The 15,769-nt window shown below is 51.5% G+C and overlaps 3 protein-coding genes across 3 annotated transcripts; all 3 read left to right on the top strand.

Moving 5' to 3' along the window:
* Window positions 1–3,840: 3,840 nt before the first annotated feature.
* VFPPC_15188 (hypothetical protein) lies at window positions 3,841–4,095 on the top strand (the record flags this gene model as incomplete). Its single annotated transcript, XM_018292941.1, has 1 exon — window positions 3,841–4,095. The coding sequence occupies one exon, from the start codon at window positions 3,841–3,843 to the stop codon at window positions 4,093–4,095; it is 255 nt and encodes an 84-aa protein (XP_018148815.1).
* Window positions 4,096–5,320: 1,225 nt separating this feature from the next.
* VFPPC_00627 (RhoGAP domain-containing protein) lies at window positions 5,321–10,523 on the top strand (the record flags this gene model as incomplete). Its single annotated transcript, XM_018280610.1, has 3 exons — window positions 5,321–5,571; window positions 6,071–6,295; window positions 6,443–10,523. The coding sequence occupies 3 exons, from the start codon at window positions 5,321–5,323 to the stop codon at window positions 10,521–10,523; spliced, it is 4,557 nt and encodes a 1,518-aa protein (XP_018148814.1).
* A 1,353-nt stretch (window positions 10,524–11,876) lies between these two features.
* On the top strand, window positions 11,877–14,611 carry VFPPC_00626 (C6 transcription factor (War1); the record flags this gene model as incomplete). The annotated part of the gene is made up of 2 exons (XM_018280609.1): window positions 11,877–13,542; window positions 13,608–14,611. The coding sequence occupies 2 exons, from the start codon at window positions 11,877–11,879 to the stop codon at window positions 14,609–14,611; spliced, it is 2,670 nt and encodes an 889-aa protein (XP_018148813.1).
* Window positions 14,612–15,769: the final 1,158 nt, after the last annotated feature.

Below are 15,769 nucleotides of genomic sequence, written 5' to 3'. Positions count from 1 at the left end.
GATCAAAAGTATCATGTCGATTCGTGAAACAACGGGGTTGCCGATTTATGATTTGTAGTCGAGATTGGTGCCCACTCTGCTACTATTAGCATACTGGACACGTCCTAGACTGCTTTTGGCCACGAGTTTACTCTGTAAATCAAAACCGATGATGCGACGTTTCAGCGGTGCAACACCATGATATTGGGGTCCTGGTTAAACCTCATTGCGGGGGAACAGGACGGGCTGCTGAGGCCCTGGTTCATGCCAAATACTGAAGCTTAAACGAGCACATCTGGGGGACTTTCATCGCTTTCATCCCAAAGACGAAAAGAATCTCATCTCTCAACTGGTCAGTCTGCCTGACCTGTGCCACACAAGTTTCGTTTGCTGATGTCAGACCGGCTAAACGACAACATCGTAAGATTTTGAGGTCTGAAACGCTCAACAGTCCCAACCACTGGGTCTCATGATCCCATCTTTCCCCTATGTGGCGAAGAGTTGAAAACATCCATAGGCAATGGAGTTGCCGTTTCTGAGAGCAATTTAGCATTGTTTGCAATGCAACGCGATTCGAACAACAATATTGCGAAACGGCGGGTTGAGCTCAAGGGACCAACTGGGGGTTTTTGACATAAATTACCCCTGGTACTTTCGGATGCAAGGCGATACCCCCATAGTCATCGACAGCCCGAGGATATTCAACCTCACAGCATCGAATCACGGCCAAGCTACGGTAACCTAGTTGAGTTCAGAACCCGGATAGTACATTTATGGCGTTGCAGAAACGCCAATGACGTATCTTCGCCAACTTCTCAGGGGCAATGTCCTGTTGGCGTAGCGTTCGTATTATCAACGATGAAAAAAGCTGCTTGAGATAGGAGCCTGTTAGATTTCAACATATCAGTCGTGTTTGTCACACCGCCAAACAAAATGAGGTGAGAATGCTAGAGACCCAGCGTGGCGTCGGAGCTATTGCACCACATACGGCAATGGTGGGAAGCAGTTAGTTGGCTTGATTGGCGAGGGGGGACAAGGCTCGCAACATCCACGCAGCAAGCGCGCTAATAGATAGGATTTTCATTGGATCTATCCGTAGGAATGGAACCAGCAGTCTTTGGTACGGCTGAAATAGTGCTCCGGAGGCGAGGCCTAGCTAGGAGGAGACACAATTTGCCTACTGCGACTCCAATGTAGCACTCTGTCGGGTGGAGAAAGGAACAATGACCCAAGACTGCACTGTAGCGTCACAAAGACCGACATGAAAGGGGTTACTCCCCCAAACAGCACGTTTCGTCCCAAGCGTTGAAATAAGTTGCATGTATATGAGCTATTACTGTTTGAGCTGGGGTATGTCCTGCGGCGGCTAGAGTGTATGTTGGAGCACCAGGAAAGCGCAGCTGGACATTGTCAATGTTTCTTGGCGCGAAGACGGAGCTTTTGTTTTCTTGTATGGAGTTTGTTGAGAACATAGAACATTAGGATTACCTGTCTCTTGGGATGATGTGAGGGGGAGTCTCGTTAGCAAGCGAGTTGTCCCAGGGTGCGATACGATCAAGTAAAAGCTCACCTTGTTGAGTAGGCTTGTTTCATGGAGATGAAGGTCTACTGCACAGCGTCATATATCTGTCAGAACATACATAATTCTGCACTGCATGTGCAGGACAAGTTGGAGCTGGTGTCAAGGAGACAGCAATTGTAGTCTCCAAAACCTTCCACACAAAATTACCAGGTGGCGTATGCGCATGTTTGGGTCGCTGCGTGCTCCGTACTTCTTACAGATTGAAAACCAAGGCAATCTCAGGAATTTAATTTGCCATTGACACAGTCCAGTTGAGACATGTCCTCTTATGAGTAGCACATTTTTGTTTCTTCCTCCCACACAGCGTTATGGTGTAACTTGAAGTAGTCTGTCTCTGAAAACCAACCTGTAGCTTCTTCTGGCGGTGTTTGTCCAATAATGGGCGTCAATCGATTGATTCTCGAACCACCCTGGTCGCGTTAATCGCAAGGCAAAGTTGGATACAACCTGCTAACTTGCAAATCCAGCCGTAACTGCAAGTTAGGGTACTCTGTACGGAGTAATGCGCGATCGGGTTGGCGACCTCGAATAAATGTCCCGTTGTGCCCATGTCGTTGCCATCACGCTGTTTTGACAGCTGGGTAGTGACAGCCGGCTGGGGCTTCAGTCACAGGAGATGCCTGACCGGCATTCTCATCTCCGGCATAATGCAGAGAGTACCATCCATTTTGGACAGGTGGCCAAGGAACAACCAGCTGAGTGTCTCTAGGCTGGCCAAGAGAGGCTAGGCCTAGCATCGAAGATGCGGTACCTGCAGAAGCTCAGCACGGTGCCTGACTTGTGCAACCGCCACCAGCTCATATCGGATGCAGCAAAGCCTCGGTGCGAAAGTCCATTGATGCCATCGTCCTCCTGGGGCCCGATTTCCCAGAAAGCCGAGTTTCCTCTTTGCCATTAGGACGATGGCCATAGTATTATGAACCACCTCGCTGAGAATGAGAAGATGCGTCCTTTGATTGGATATCTGGAAGCGTATCGACGAGCTGATGAGCGCCGATCGAACCCCTCTGAGAAAAACAGCTAACCCACAGACAAGATTGCCGTCATCATAACAGGAAGGCCCATGGTTTCCAAGTCTCTGAATAGGGCAAAAACAAAGCCGAGTCAATGGGGAGTTTTTGCATTGTGATTGGAGAGGATAAGAACCGCGATCCACGACTCCTGCAAGTCGAACTTGGCTTGACCCCGTGCACACCTGTCCCTTGTTATCCAAGCTCCGGCTTCCTCGCCTGGGACTCCCCTAGCCGTTGCTAATTTAATTTTATGGCCAGCTGCAGCCTTTGGGAGCATGACCCCGGTCGGCTTTGTCGGCCCTGGATGGCCAGGAGGGTAATTCAGGGACCTTGGAGACATGTTTGACAGGGGGCTTAACATGAAGGAGGGGGCGGCGACCTGGTGACAGTGCCGCCTCTCAGTCATAGTGTTGCGCACAGACTGGGAGCACATGAATGCCTGCAGTAGTGCAATGGTAAACCCAGACGGATGGCTAGGCGGCTGCAGCAGGCTGCGTGTTGATGATGATTGATGATATTGGATTCTCTGTACGGAGTAAGAGGCATTGTTTTTTATGTCGTTGCGAAATTACTGTACACGCCCTTTCTTGTTCAGAAAGGAATCTGGCGAAGCCAGCAGGTGCGATGCTGTTTGTGATAGGCCGACGGCAAGTGCTCCGAGCCAAGCCACAAGGGGCAGGAACGCACCTGGCATGCTCATATTTCGCACGGAGTACCTGAGTACGGAGTGAATCTTGACATGGCCAAATACCTACATATGTAGGTAATTACTGGCCATCTCACATTACGACCCAAGAGTACAGTCCAAGACAATAGACAGCCAGGGACAAGTCGAATCTGATGGGCGCGTGACGCAAGAACCAGAGAGAGAGGTGAACAGTCGAGCACATACCGGACTACGGAGTATAACAACGAATACAATACATTCACGACTCTTGCTGTTCTCCCATGTTATTTTTGGGGATCGAATTCGCCAGGGTTAGTTGAGACCCTTCCCGAGCCAGACACCAAACCGGGCCATTTTTGCCAGCAGCCTCCCTGCCGACATGGAACACGTCCGGTGTACGGAGTATGGAGTATGGCGACATGGAGTCAAATTGAAGAGCCTCGATCAAGTGGAGCAACAGCCATTCCAACAAGCTCCATCTGAAAGCGTGGGCGACCCACCGAACATCACGTTTTGGCGCCGGGCTTTTGGACGATTTGGTGCTGGTTTCTGGTTTCTGTGTTGCCGGCAAGACACGATTGCGGTCTGAAGTCGGGTTGATGGGATGGTGGCACGGAAGTACGTCAGAGTCAAAATTGGTTGCAACGTCCTCTTTTGTTGCCAGACTCGATGGTCCGTTCCGTCGCTGTGTACGGAGTACGGAGTACCTATATATGACAAAACCTTGCTGCTTAAAATGCCAATCGGATGTGGCACAGTTCTATTACCTACTGAACATAGTCCGTACTCCGCAGGGCGTGATCAAATATGATAACAGCAGACCATGTCACTTCTGTCACACATGGAGCAACTAGAAGAAAATAGAAACCATGCAGTGTGCCTGCAATTCCTTCCTGTGTTCTTTCAGGGTGAGGTGAGGCTATAACCGGAACAAAAAGGCAACCAGCAAAAGGCAAAGAAGACGTTGACAACTAATGTTGTCTCAACCTTGTCGTCGACGGAGGACAAAGTTCATACTTATGGACAAATGTCCTGTGCTTGCTCGGCTCGCCACACAACGAGAGGCAACATGGAGAAAACTGTGGTCAAGAATGAACATCAATTCAGGGGATCCTGACAAACGTCTCCAACTTTAGAAGTTCAGCCCGGTCAAAGTGTCCACCATTCATCATTCATCAGTCAGAGGATGCTGGTGCAAGGCGAGTCTTTGGAATCCACAAATACCCACCAGACCCGAGAGAGACCAGACCCGTTTTGCCTTTGATTCTCTTGTTTGAATCGTCTGGTTTGGTTTGGTTTTGGGCTCATGACCAATCCATGGCCAGCCAGCCCATGACCGACAAGGCCGGACCCATGGCAGAAATGAACGATCAACTTGCCCGCGCAGTCTGCCCCCGGCTTCCAACCAAGTCGACGTCGTCTTGGTCGTCTATTCCCTAACCCCCCTTCCATCCCTGCCTTGTCCGTGATGAAATGCTTGCCTTGGCCGACTTGGTATTGTCATGTATGGGCAAGCCATACTCCGTACTCCATAGTCGGTACTCGCACCACACCACACGTCAACTGGTCTGTAACAAATTGTCTGGTATCATTGTACAGCGCACTGCACCGCACCGCGCCGGAATTACATGCCTGGCTGTATGTGCATACGCTCAACTGTACTTGCGACGTGGATCAGATCAGGACCAAGGCTGGCGTCTCGAAACCTCGTCAATGTCGCCGCCTCGCACGCCTCCCCAAGCCCAGGCAAGCCCCCCCCAAGAGTCTGTCTGGTCCCGTCTGGTGTGCCACAATTTTTTGCGTCTTCAGGTTCCGATTGAGGACGACTAGGTCAGACTATCAGGCCAAACACCCACACACCCGCTTGATCATCATTGACGCCCTCGACATCCCATCCTCTCCCCTCCCCCCCGGCTGAGGTCAGCCTCTCGTCAGGTCTGGTCAGGTCTGGTCAGGTTGTTCTGCCCTGCCAGAACGTGAGCTCAGACGCCCTCTCCACTCAAGATTTGCGGAGAGGCTCTCGCTATTGCTGCACGCTCTGCACCAAGACATTCTGTGCTGTGCTGCATAAACGGGACCATGTCGCAGCATGCGCCGCGGCGTGGCCAGCCTTCATCTTCGGACGCATTCTCGAACCCAGACATTGATGCTGAAGTTGGAGCCCGTCATCGCTGGGACTCGCGCCGTTCTCATGCCTCTCAACTCCCATCGTCTCCTCCATCACATTCACAATCTTCCGTCGACGACAATTCCACGAGTCCAACCACCGGTCGCCTGATCAACGTGCCGTCTTTGTCCTCTCTTGGTTCACTTCCACATCCAGGTCAAAGGTGAGTGAGTTCGCTCTGCCAGAGTCATGTCTGGAACAATCGATCGTCTGGAGTCATTCCCCCCTTGTGCCGTTGTCTTCTCTTCGTCCCGAGTCGCCGCTGGTCGCAGCATGGTTGTTATGTCTCGCAAAAAAATCACATTTCAAAATATACGACAAGATACTCTCCGCTTCATTCAGGAACTTGGGGGTTGTTCCAATCGTCTTCCTACACGCAATGCCTCTCACAGGTATCACCCTTAAAAGAATTGGCATCAACTCCTTTGTACCTGCAGCCCCGGCAAGGTTTCAACTCTACATGCTTTGCCTGTTTCTTTATGTTGGCATTTTTTATCATTTTTTTGGCCTTGCAAAGTCTTCCGGCGCATGAGTTGTCTATTCGTCTGCTTAGTCTTTTGTCCAACCAGTACCAAGGACTCTATTTCCTTCGGATAAACTTGTCACAACCAGCCAGGGAAATAAAATAGCTAACGGCGATTTTTTTTCTGCCATCTTTCTAGATCACCTCGACCACCCGTACCTAGCCCGTTGTCTACATCCAGCAACGTGGCGACCTCTCCGTCAAGCACGAGTCCTCCAGAGCCCGCTGTTTCTGCGACACGGCAAGGATTTCAGCCTATTGGCGGCAAGTTGGCTGAGAAGACGATATCTAGGGCACCTGTTGGGCAGACGACGTTTTATAGCGACTCGTCCAGTCCATCTAGCCCAGACGACGAAATCCCAAGGTCTGTGCTCTCCGATCCTATACCACCCTGGCATAAATTGCGCGAATGCCGTCGCTCGTGCCGTTTGGCTCTTATATTCCCCCCCCTCATGATACTCAGATTTTGTCTGCTTTCTTCCCTCTTTTACTGACCCCTAATGCCCCGCAGGCTCAACTTTCCAAACCATCCGAATGACAACCGAAGCGTCTCCGACACCGTGAGATCGACGCCTGCCCCACGGCCCTCAAAGGCTGGCAAACCGGTCATGGCTGCGACGATGGCCGCCAACTCTACCGAAGGAACGAAAGGGCTACCCCGAAATTCCTCTATTGATACGGCTATCTCCACCATTTCATCGAAACAAGGCCAAGGCTCCTCAGGTAGCAAAAGTGGACCTCAAGATGCACCCGGCTCGCCAGATATCGCAAGCCTCATCAAGACGGCCGGTAGCCCAGAAGCTGTAATACAGCACCTACTCAAAGAGAAGCACTCGCAGTCACAACAAAATACTCAATTATGGAGACTGGTGGACAAGCAGAGAGCCATGATCTTGGGCTTGAACAAGGACCTGGAAGCAGCACTCAAGGAGAAGGAGAAGTACAGACGGAAGCTGAAGGAAATAATGGCGAATCCGGCAGTAAAGGAAGCGGCATCTGGTCACAAAGTTGAATCGTCGTCTGGCGATCGTGTAGAACGTGGTGCCATTTCGCCTCGCGAACAGCGGCCTCAACCCAGAGTACAGACAAGCGGACCACCGGATTCTCCCTCGCTCGACTCAGATAGTCAGAAAGACTCACCTATCGACATTCCTTCCATGGCACCGTATCCGATTACACCACCGGCTGATAAACCTCATGTTTCACCGAATCCAGTTCGCGAAATGTTGGACCCCAAGCATGCCATGCCAAAAGCACAGGAGCATGCACTGGGCAAGTTTGACCACGAGGCGGAAGACAAGGCTGCCGATGTCGCTTGGAAAGACAAGGGCGAGCAACAATTGAGAGAGATCCCGTATAACGTTTCGCTGCCTCCGTCCAGAAGCTTCCCCAGTGAACCACCCAAGGTTCCACCACCAAAGATTCCAACAGCTGCTCCATCTGTGGCAGCAGGCGAACCATCGCCACAGACAGACAAAGGTCTCAGCCAGTTCCCTTCGCCTCCTCGGAAAGCACCTCCGGCACCACTTCAATTGAAGAAGCAAGTCCGACAGAACCTGGCAGCGACTGCGGACGACGACACTGAATCTGACTATGACGATATTCTCGAAGTCGACGAGATTGTTGGCGAAACGCGGGGGCGACGAAAAACGAGAGAGGACGATGATAAGGAGCGCGAAGCCGTTGCTTTCAGACAGGCGCAAGAGCGAAGTGCGTCTCAAACAGGCCCGCAAAGCCCAACCAAAGTACCCAAAGCGCATTATCCGACGTCAACCCCTTCATCTCAGGCCCAAGAACCAGAACAATCTGCGTCCATAAATGCGCTGCTGCTTCCAGTGAAGAAGACCGAGATACCGGCACCGCTGTTAAGTCCCGGTTTGCCGGCGACTCCCCGACCACTTGGTAACATTCAGCACTCAGCTTCTGCGCCTCTGTCTGCAAGACTTGTTGGTGCATCGGCTCCGCTCTCTCCTCGTCCACCACGGCAACCAATTGTGCTGCCTCCAAACACACCGTTAATGTCTCCTCCGCCACCAGGCTCCGCGAGTTCCTCGTCTGTTGCACTACTGAACGTGGCCAAGTATAGTGGTGACGGGAGCCAATCATCACCCACGGAGCGTACAAAGATATATCGAGGTCTTGTTACAGACGAATATCCGAATCTTTTGCTACCCCCCAACGCGTTGCCATCTATCAAGGTGAAGGTGGCATCTTCGCGCATGAAACCATCAAGAGCTAGTCTTCTGTCCTTGACGCAATTGGAAGAAGACCCCGTCTTTACGCTTGCAATTATATCTCGGGCTGATGATGGCGAGCTTTGGCGAGTTGAGAAAGATATTGCTTCATTGAGCAAGTTGGACTCGAGGCTGAAGCAGTGTCCAGACTGCGCTGCCAAAACCCCCGACCGCACACTTTTTACTGGCCATTCACCTGCAAAGCTGGATTCCCGACGAGAGGCTTTGGAAGAATACATGGCCGAGGTTCTCGACACCCCTTTTGACATCGCTACAGCCATAGAACTGTGCAAGTATCTCTCGACACACACGCTGCCGCCAAATGCTGATGAAACTGGATCGTCGTTCCGTCCAACTCCTGAGAACAGCGGGCTCAAGATTGGCGCTGACGGCCGACCGCTTCGTAGTGGCTATCTGACAAAGAAGGGCAAGAACTTTGGTGGCTGGAAAGTCAGGTTCTTTGTCCTGGAAGGACCGGAACCAGAGTTCAAGTACTACGAGACACCCGGAGGGGCTCATCTCGGCACCATTAGGCTTCGGAATGCGCAAATAGGCAAACAGTCTCACACACAAAGCAACGAAAACCAGTCGCCGGCACGACCAACCACTGGGGAGGAGCTTGATAATCAATTCAGACATGCTTTCCTGATCATGGAGCCCAAAAAGAGGGACTCCAGTGCATATGTGAAGCACATATTGTGTGCGGAGAGCGACAAGGAGCGAGATGTTTGGGTCGACGTTCTTTTGCAGTGGATAGACTACCAGGATCCTGACGATTCCCGGCCACCACAAGGCACAAAGCCGGCGCACGACCAACAGGTTTCTGGACCTGATCACCCCAGCGGTGGCAGATCAAAGAAGAACCCCCCGGGCAGCGGCAAGTCTCATCACCAACATGGAGATTCCGACACCCTGATTGGCGTTAGGTACGACTCAACACATGCCGGAGACGCGCCCCAAAAAGGAACCACTGCCCTCTCCGAACAGCAAGGCTCACAAAACTTTGCCAGCGAGACCATGAGCTCTCAAGCCAACAAAACGATATCTGCACCTAAAGATCCACAGCTAATCTCCGATTCGGCGGCCTGGGGTAACCGGATAGGTGGTCTTAGCGCCCCGACGCACGACGAAAAGAAGCAGCGAAAGCGAAGCTTTTTCGGATTCGGCCCCAAGACCCGAACCTCTTCTGATGGGCAGGACTCCTTATTCGGAGGCAGCGATGCTGGTTCGGGTTCAGCGGTACCTGCATCTTACGGTCAGCAAGGACCTACTCGCCAGGTATTCGGAGCGCCGCTGGCGGAAGCGGTTCGTTACAACCCCCCAGTTGACGTCGACGTACCACTCCCGTCGGTTGTCTATCGATGTATACAGTATCTTGATCATCACGATGCCATTTATGAAGAAGGAATCTTCCGACTTAGTGGATCAAGCGTGGTCATCAAGCAGCTGCGCGAGCGATTCAATGTGGAGAGTGATGTCAATCTTGTAGCTGATGAGGTGTACCATGACATCCATGCCGTGGCATCTCTGCTGAAGGGCTATCTGCGAGAGCTTCCAACCACCATTCTCACGAGAGACCTTCACCTCGACTTCATGCAGACGACCGAGGTTCTAGATCGGCATGAAAAGGTGGCACGATTGAATGAGCTGACGCAAAGGCTACCTCGAGCGAACGCAACTCTGCTGAAGTACCTGATTGCCTTTTTGATCAGAATTATAAACAACTCGGACAAGAATAAGATGAATGTCCGTAATGTGGGCATTGTGTTCTCGCCCACGCTCAACATTCCCGCGCAGGTTTTCGCCATGTTCCTGCAAAACTACGAGGGCATTTTTGGAATTGCCCCAGAAGAGTATGAACTGCCGTCTCCAAGCACAGAGAGCTCAGAAGTACAAGGACAACCAGACGCGCCACTTCAACGATTCGTTGAGCCACCACCGCCGCGACCCTCGACTTCATCTGGCGGGAGCGCCTCGCCGCATCGCCAGCCGCGAATGGAGGCCAGGAGGGACCATTCCAGGTCAACACCAACACCACCTCTGATGGCCAATATCCAGGGCGCTCGAAGTACCCCCACGCCTCCCCTGGGGTTGCATGGCGGCGCTTCGCGACCAGCATATGAGAGCGGCTACTCCATGCCGAACGGTTTCGACGGCCACGGGTATCATCCGGTGCACAGAGTGGCACCTGGCTATGACCGACCGACATACCAGTCACCAGGCGAAGACTACGGTGTAGTCGAACAGCAACGGGCTTCAAATGCAAAGAGACGGGAGAGCTCAATTTATATGGGAGGAGTTGTGGGTTTACAGCAGCAAGGCTCAAGGAGTCGACTTCGTGAGGAAGCTCAGATCTAACTTGGATGCTTCTTGGAAGAAGTACCTACACGATAATGGTTTTGTTTTATATATTATTCACATGATTCACATGCGTGGGAGGAAAGGACGCCATGATACCACCACATGCATGCTCTTTTTATCATTTTATACCCTCCTTAAACCGGCAAGAATTCATTCATCACCAGACACAGAGAGAGTTTGTCGTTGGGGCGCAATAATCGAGGACTAGACGCAAGACGACTTAATACTTCATTATTATATCATTATTCATTGGCAAAAACGCCATGATGATCGGTGGCCGGGCCCCCTTTTCTGACAGAGTGACACTGGCCAGTGTCACAGTATGAGCTGGGTCGAGGGGTCGATTGAATGAGTCGAGACCCTGGCATAGACACACATGTAATATATACCGGGCAGGTTCTTTGTTGGCGTTTCGCTGTGGTGTTTTTATTTTCGATCAACCGAGACGCTGGGAGCGCAAAGACATTTGATGTTTTTATACAGCTAAAGATTCCAGATCTTTGTTTATGGCGCGGTGAGCGCAGGTTTGCAGTTGATTCTTACAAGGAACTCTTCTTCATGTATCATCTACATAGGTGAATATTTTGGGCTTGGCAGATGATGTGATTTCTGCAGCTTGATATGATGAGCGGGATTGGGTTAATGGATATTGCGATTGAATGAGAATGATACCATTTTAACGTTGCGTACTCTGAGAAATACACATATTATCTATTTCATCTAACGTATGAATCCATTGTCTTTTCGCTTTCTGTTTGTAAAATCTTGATGGGAAATCTTGATGAGAAACACACTTGCCATCATGAGCTTGAGAGGTGACAAGTTTCGTCGGATTCTCGCGGATGTGCGGCACTTTCATGGCTTGCAATATGTCTTGCGCCTTTCAGTCGTGCACTATACCTAGTGTAGCAACTTGGCTAGAAATAGTCATATGCGCAGTTCGAACTTTGCAAGGAATGGAAAGTTGCTCTACATGACGCCGAAGAAAACATATTCATATATTCGAAGCTGATGCTATCTACAGAGTGTCTACTCCGTATGGAGTACTGAATTGAACTGCCTGCCATCTGACTTGACTCTCGCAGGAACCCCCACTCTCGGCAGGAAATAGCGAAGTGGCTGTCTTGGCGCAGTCCTTCCGTAACTGCCGTCACTGCCTGTGTCTCCTTCCTCCACCATTCTGGTCTTGTTCTTTCCTCTGTCATCCTTTTATCCACTTGTCGGTGCATCGGCGACAACAATCGCCGTTCTTCGCTGGTCTAAACCTCCGACCGAACAAACAAGCTCAATTTCAACAGCGACACAAGGGCCAACACATATGAAACTTTGAAAAGGCGCCCGCCGTTCTACATGGACTTGGATCCTCGCTTACAATCAGACCATGGCGGGCGGGGCTCACCTTTTGGCTCTGGCGCTGGCGCCCGTTTGAATTCCTCAACGCCATCACCATCGAGCCAACTCGAGGCGACAGCACAGTCGCATCATCGTTCTGCTCCCCGCCACGGGACTGACACCTCCGACAGCCCGTCAACTGGACTAGGCACACCGGGCCAGCCTCAGCAACAGCAGCAGCATAAGGATGGACCGGACCACGACGAAGAAGGTGCTGCGGGTGCGGCTGGTGTCGATGCGAAAAAGTCGAGAGCCTGCGAAGCGTGTCGTGGGCTCAAGGTGCGATGCGAGCCCGATCCGGACGATGAAAATGCGCCGTGCAAGAGATGTAAGAAGGCGGGGAGGAATTGCGTTGTGACGATGCCGACGAGGAAGAGGCAAAAGAAGACGGATAGCAGGGTTTCGGAGCTCGAGAAGAAGATTGATGCGTTGACGGCAAGCCTACAAGCTCGGGCGGCAGTGCCGGGGATGGGAAGCGGCTCGACTGGTGTTGGGCCGAGTGGCCATTCTGTCTCGGGGATTTCAGCATCATCTACGGCGCCGCAGAGACAAGCTTCTGAGGGTATGTCTGGACTTTGGATCAATAATGATCCTGCTAGGACTTGGGCTGGTTCCGAGGCTGGTGCGGGTCAGGGAATCGTCGCCAGTCCTGTGCAACAGACTCAAACTCCGAGGACATATCGGCCGTCTGTGTTTGATCCACCAGATATTGCTGCTGGTCATAAGAGGAAAGCCACCGAGTATCGCGATGGCTCCGGCGAAGGGTCTCCTGCGACGGGCGCATCACAATGGCCGACAACTGGGAGGGGGAACAGAACCGACATTATCGACCGAGGACTTGTCAGCATGGAGAGGGCTGCCGAGTTGTTTCAGCGGTACAAGGAGCACATGTTGAGGCATTTACCTTCTGTGGTGTTTCCTCCGGGCATGTCTATCATGGAGCTGCGCAGGTCGAAGCCCTATTTGTTCCTTGCCGTCATGGCGGCTGCTTCGTCGGAAACACATGGACTCCAGCGCGTCCTGCAGCGAGAGCTGATGGAGCTCTTTGCCGAGAAGATTGTCATCGTGGGTGAGAAGAACCTGGAGCTTATACAAGCCCTCCATGTTGCGGTTATTTGGTACTGGCCGCCAGAGCACTTTGAGGAGCTGAAATTCTACCAGCTCGTCCACATGTCAGCCGTTATGGCCCTTGATATTGGCTTGGGAAAGAAATCGGCTCCCAAGCGTGGTATGCCGGGTTTCAGCTGGCGAGAGCATCCGTTCAGACGACATCCCCAGCCTGATCCGACTAGCCTAGAGTGTAGACGAACCTGGCTGACGTGCCACTTCCTCGCTGCCAACACGGCAATGTCTCTGCATCGACCAAATCTCATTCGGTGGTCGCCGTTCATGACGGAGAGCCTCGAGTTGCTGAGAACATCAGCGGATGCTTACCCAACAGACAAGTACTTCTGCCATTTGGTTTGGACGCACCGCATGGCCGAAGACATTGGAGTTCAATTGTCCATGGATGATCCTGACACTGCTGTCAATATCATGGATGCGAGGACACAGTACACACTCAGAGGACTCGAGAGAGACTTGGACAAGTATATTGCGGCAGTGCCAACGGAGATGATGCAACGTGAGTTATTTGCTCCCCCACCCAGTTCAGTGAAATATGGCACAAAACTGACACCCATCATCAAGCGACTCTCAAAATGGGCTTCAGCATTTTGAATCTCTACATGCACGAACTGGCCCTCCACTCCGATAATACCACGGATGCAGTCCGCCCCCCTTTCAGTACTGATATCCTCCAAGACGGCATGGTGAGCAGCGAACCTCTGAGTGCGGCACACATCAACGCTCTGTCAGCCTGCCTCTCCGCCATCGACAACATCTTCCAAACCTTTCTCTCCATGGACGTCTTCGCCATCCGATGCCTACCAGTCTTCACCTTTGTGCGGGTCGCCTACGCCGTCGTCATTCTCATGAAGATGTACTTTTCCGCATCAAGCCCGTCATCAGAACTCGGAAAAGTCATCAACAAGGACAACATGCGTGTAGCATACTATCTCGAAGCGCTACTCGAGAAATTCAGTGCCACCGCAGCCGACGACAAATGCCGACCTGCATCCAAGTTCCTCCTCGTCCTAGTCATGCTACGCACCTGGTTCCTAAAGCACGGCAAGGTGGACGCCAAACAGGATGCCCAAAATCCATCCACCACCACCGGAGGCTCCTCGTCAAACACACCCGACGCAGGAACACCCTCCATGCAGCAGCAACAACAACAACAACAACAACAACCCCAGTCCCATCCCCAACCACCAGACCGCTCAGCCAATACTCCCCTCCAAGTCCTCTCCGAAGTCGCCATGGGCCGCGAGTCCAACACCCCCCGACCCTTTTACAACTCCATCTCCGGCGGCCAGGCGCCTCCTCCGAATACATACTACACAGATACCAATACGCCGCCTCAGGCACGCGACCCATCCGCCTTTACGCAACCGTGGATGAACCAGCCTCAGCAACCTGTTGATATGGACATGACGATAGGCCTGCCCGCAAACTTTGACTTTGAGAGCCTTGGCGTGCCGTTGGATCAATCAGGGGAGATGTATGGCGGCGGAGCAAAGATGGTACTTAATGATCCGCTATTTAGTGACATGTTCCAGGGGTTGCCAGACCCAAACTTCTTTTCATTTTGATCAAATACAGCATTTCGTCGGCTTGTAGCAACGGGAAATGAGCTAGTCGGACATGTTCTCCCCTCATAGATGTGGCTTGGCGCAGTTGGTGCTTTTGTTTTGTACGGATAAAAGATGGGCTACCCTTGTATATTTCATCAAATGTTAATGATACCATGGACTGCATTTTACACGAGCGATTCTGTCCCGCTTATGCGTGACGTGTCACATGCGTTGAACATGGTGCGAGAGTGCAGGATATTCGTTCAATCTGACTACTTAATAAGGTAAAGTTCAAATCTCAAGACAAACTATTCCTAGTTGTCCTGGACGGCAGCTAATACAATATATAAACGAACGTCATGCAATCAGGGCATAAAAGGCGCCTGTCGCCAAGTTTCATTTCAATAAATCGTCGTTGCGCTCACATGAAGAAAAACAAAAATAAGCAACTCGTCAACGCCATTTGCCTAGCAAATTTGTGTCTGTCCCGCCGCAATTGTCAAATCCGATGTCTCATCCTGGTTGTCATTTCCATCCATGTGTTACCAATGTCTCCGTGTCGCGACTCTGTAATAGTCCTACATCACACACACTAGATAGTACATGAACATCAAGCCATGTGCGCCGTTTCGTTCCCTAAACGGGGTAGTGTATCACCCCTCCTTTCGCTTTGTCGTTTTCATCGCTCTCAACAGTAGACTGCTTTGAAAGAGAAAAAAGAAGAAAATGTTTTGCCGGTTGTTGAGTTTTTGTTTAACCGCGGGGCCAAGAAGAAAAGAAGTAGTTGCAATGCTTCCCCAATGTTTTGACGGACCGGGGGTTTCGCGGTCACCGAAACCATGTATGACTTAAACGCTACACGTCGGTGAAAGCGTTTTGACAGCCCATCTCTCGCAAAAAATCAACGATTAAGAATATTCCCATGCCTTCCAATAATGCTTGTATAAATGACACACATATTTGTCATTATGCGATCCTAACAAAATGCAATGCTCGCACGGGTAACAAGAGCCAAAACCAGTTCACAATCGATAGCTGGCAAGTATTTGCATCGAACATAAAACCTCATTCAAAAAGCTTGGGTCATCCCCTGGTGTGGCCCGGAACGACGTCATAGCAATGCGTCAACCCCGGACACGAACAGATGAGGATGGCCGACTGCCGATCAAAGGATTA

Source organism: Pochonia chlamydosporia, chromosome 1 (genome assembly GCF_001653235.2).
Source record: "Pochonia chlamydosporia 170 chromosome 1, whole genome shotgun sequence".
In the NCBI taxonomy this organism is placed as follows: domain Eukaryota; kingdom Fungi; phylum Ascomycota; class Sordariomycetes; order Hypocreales; family Clavicipitaceae; genus Pochonia; species Pochonia chlamydosporia.
Note: the sequence above shows the minus strand (reverse complement) of the source record. Positions and strands in the feature narration are given on the sequence as shown.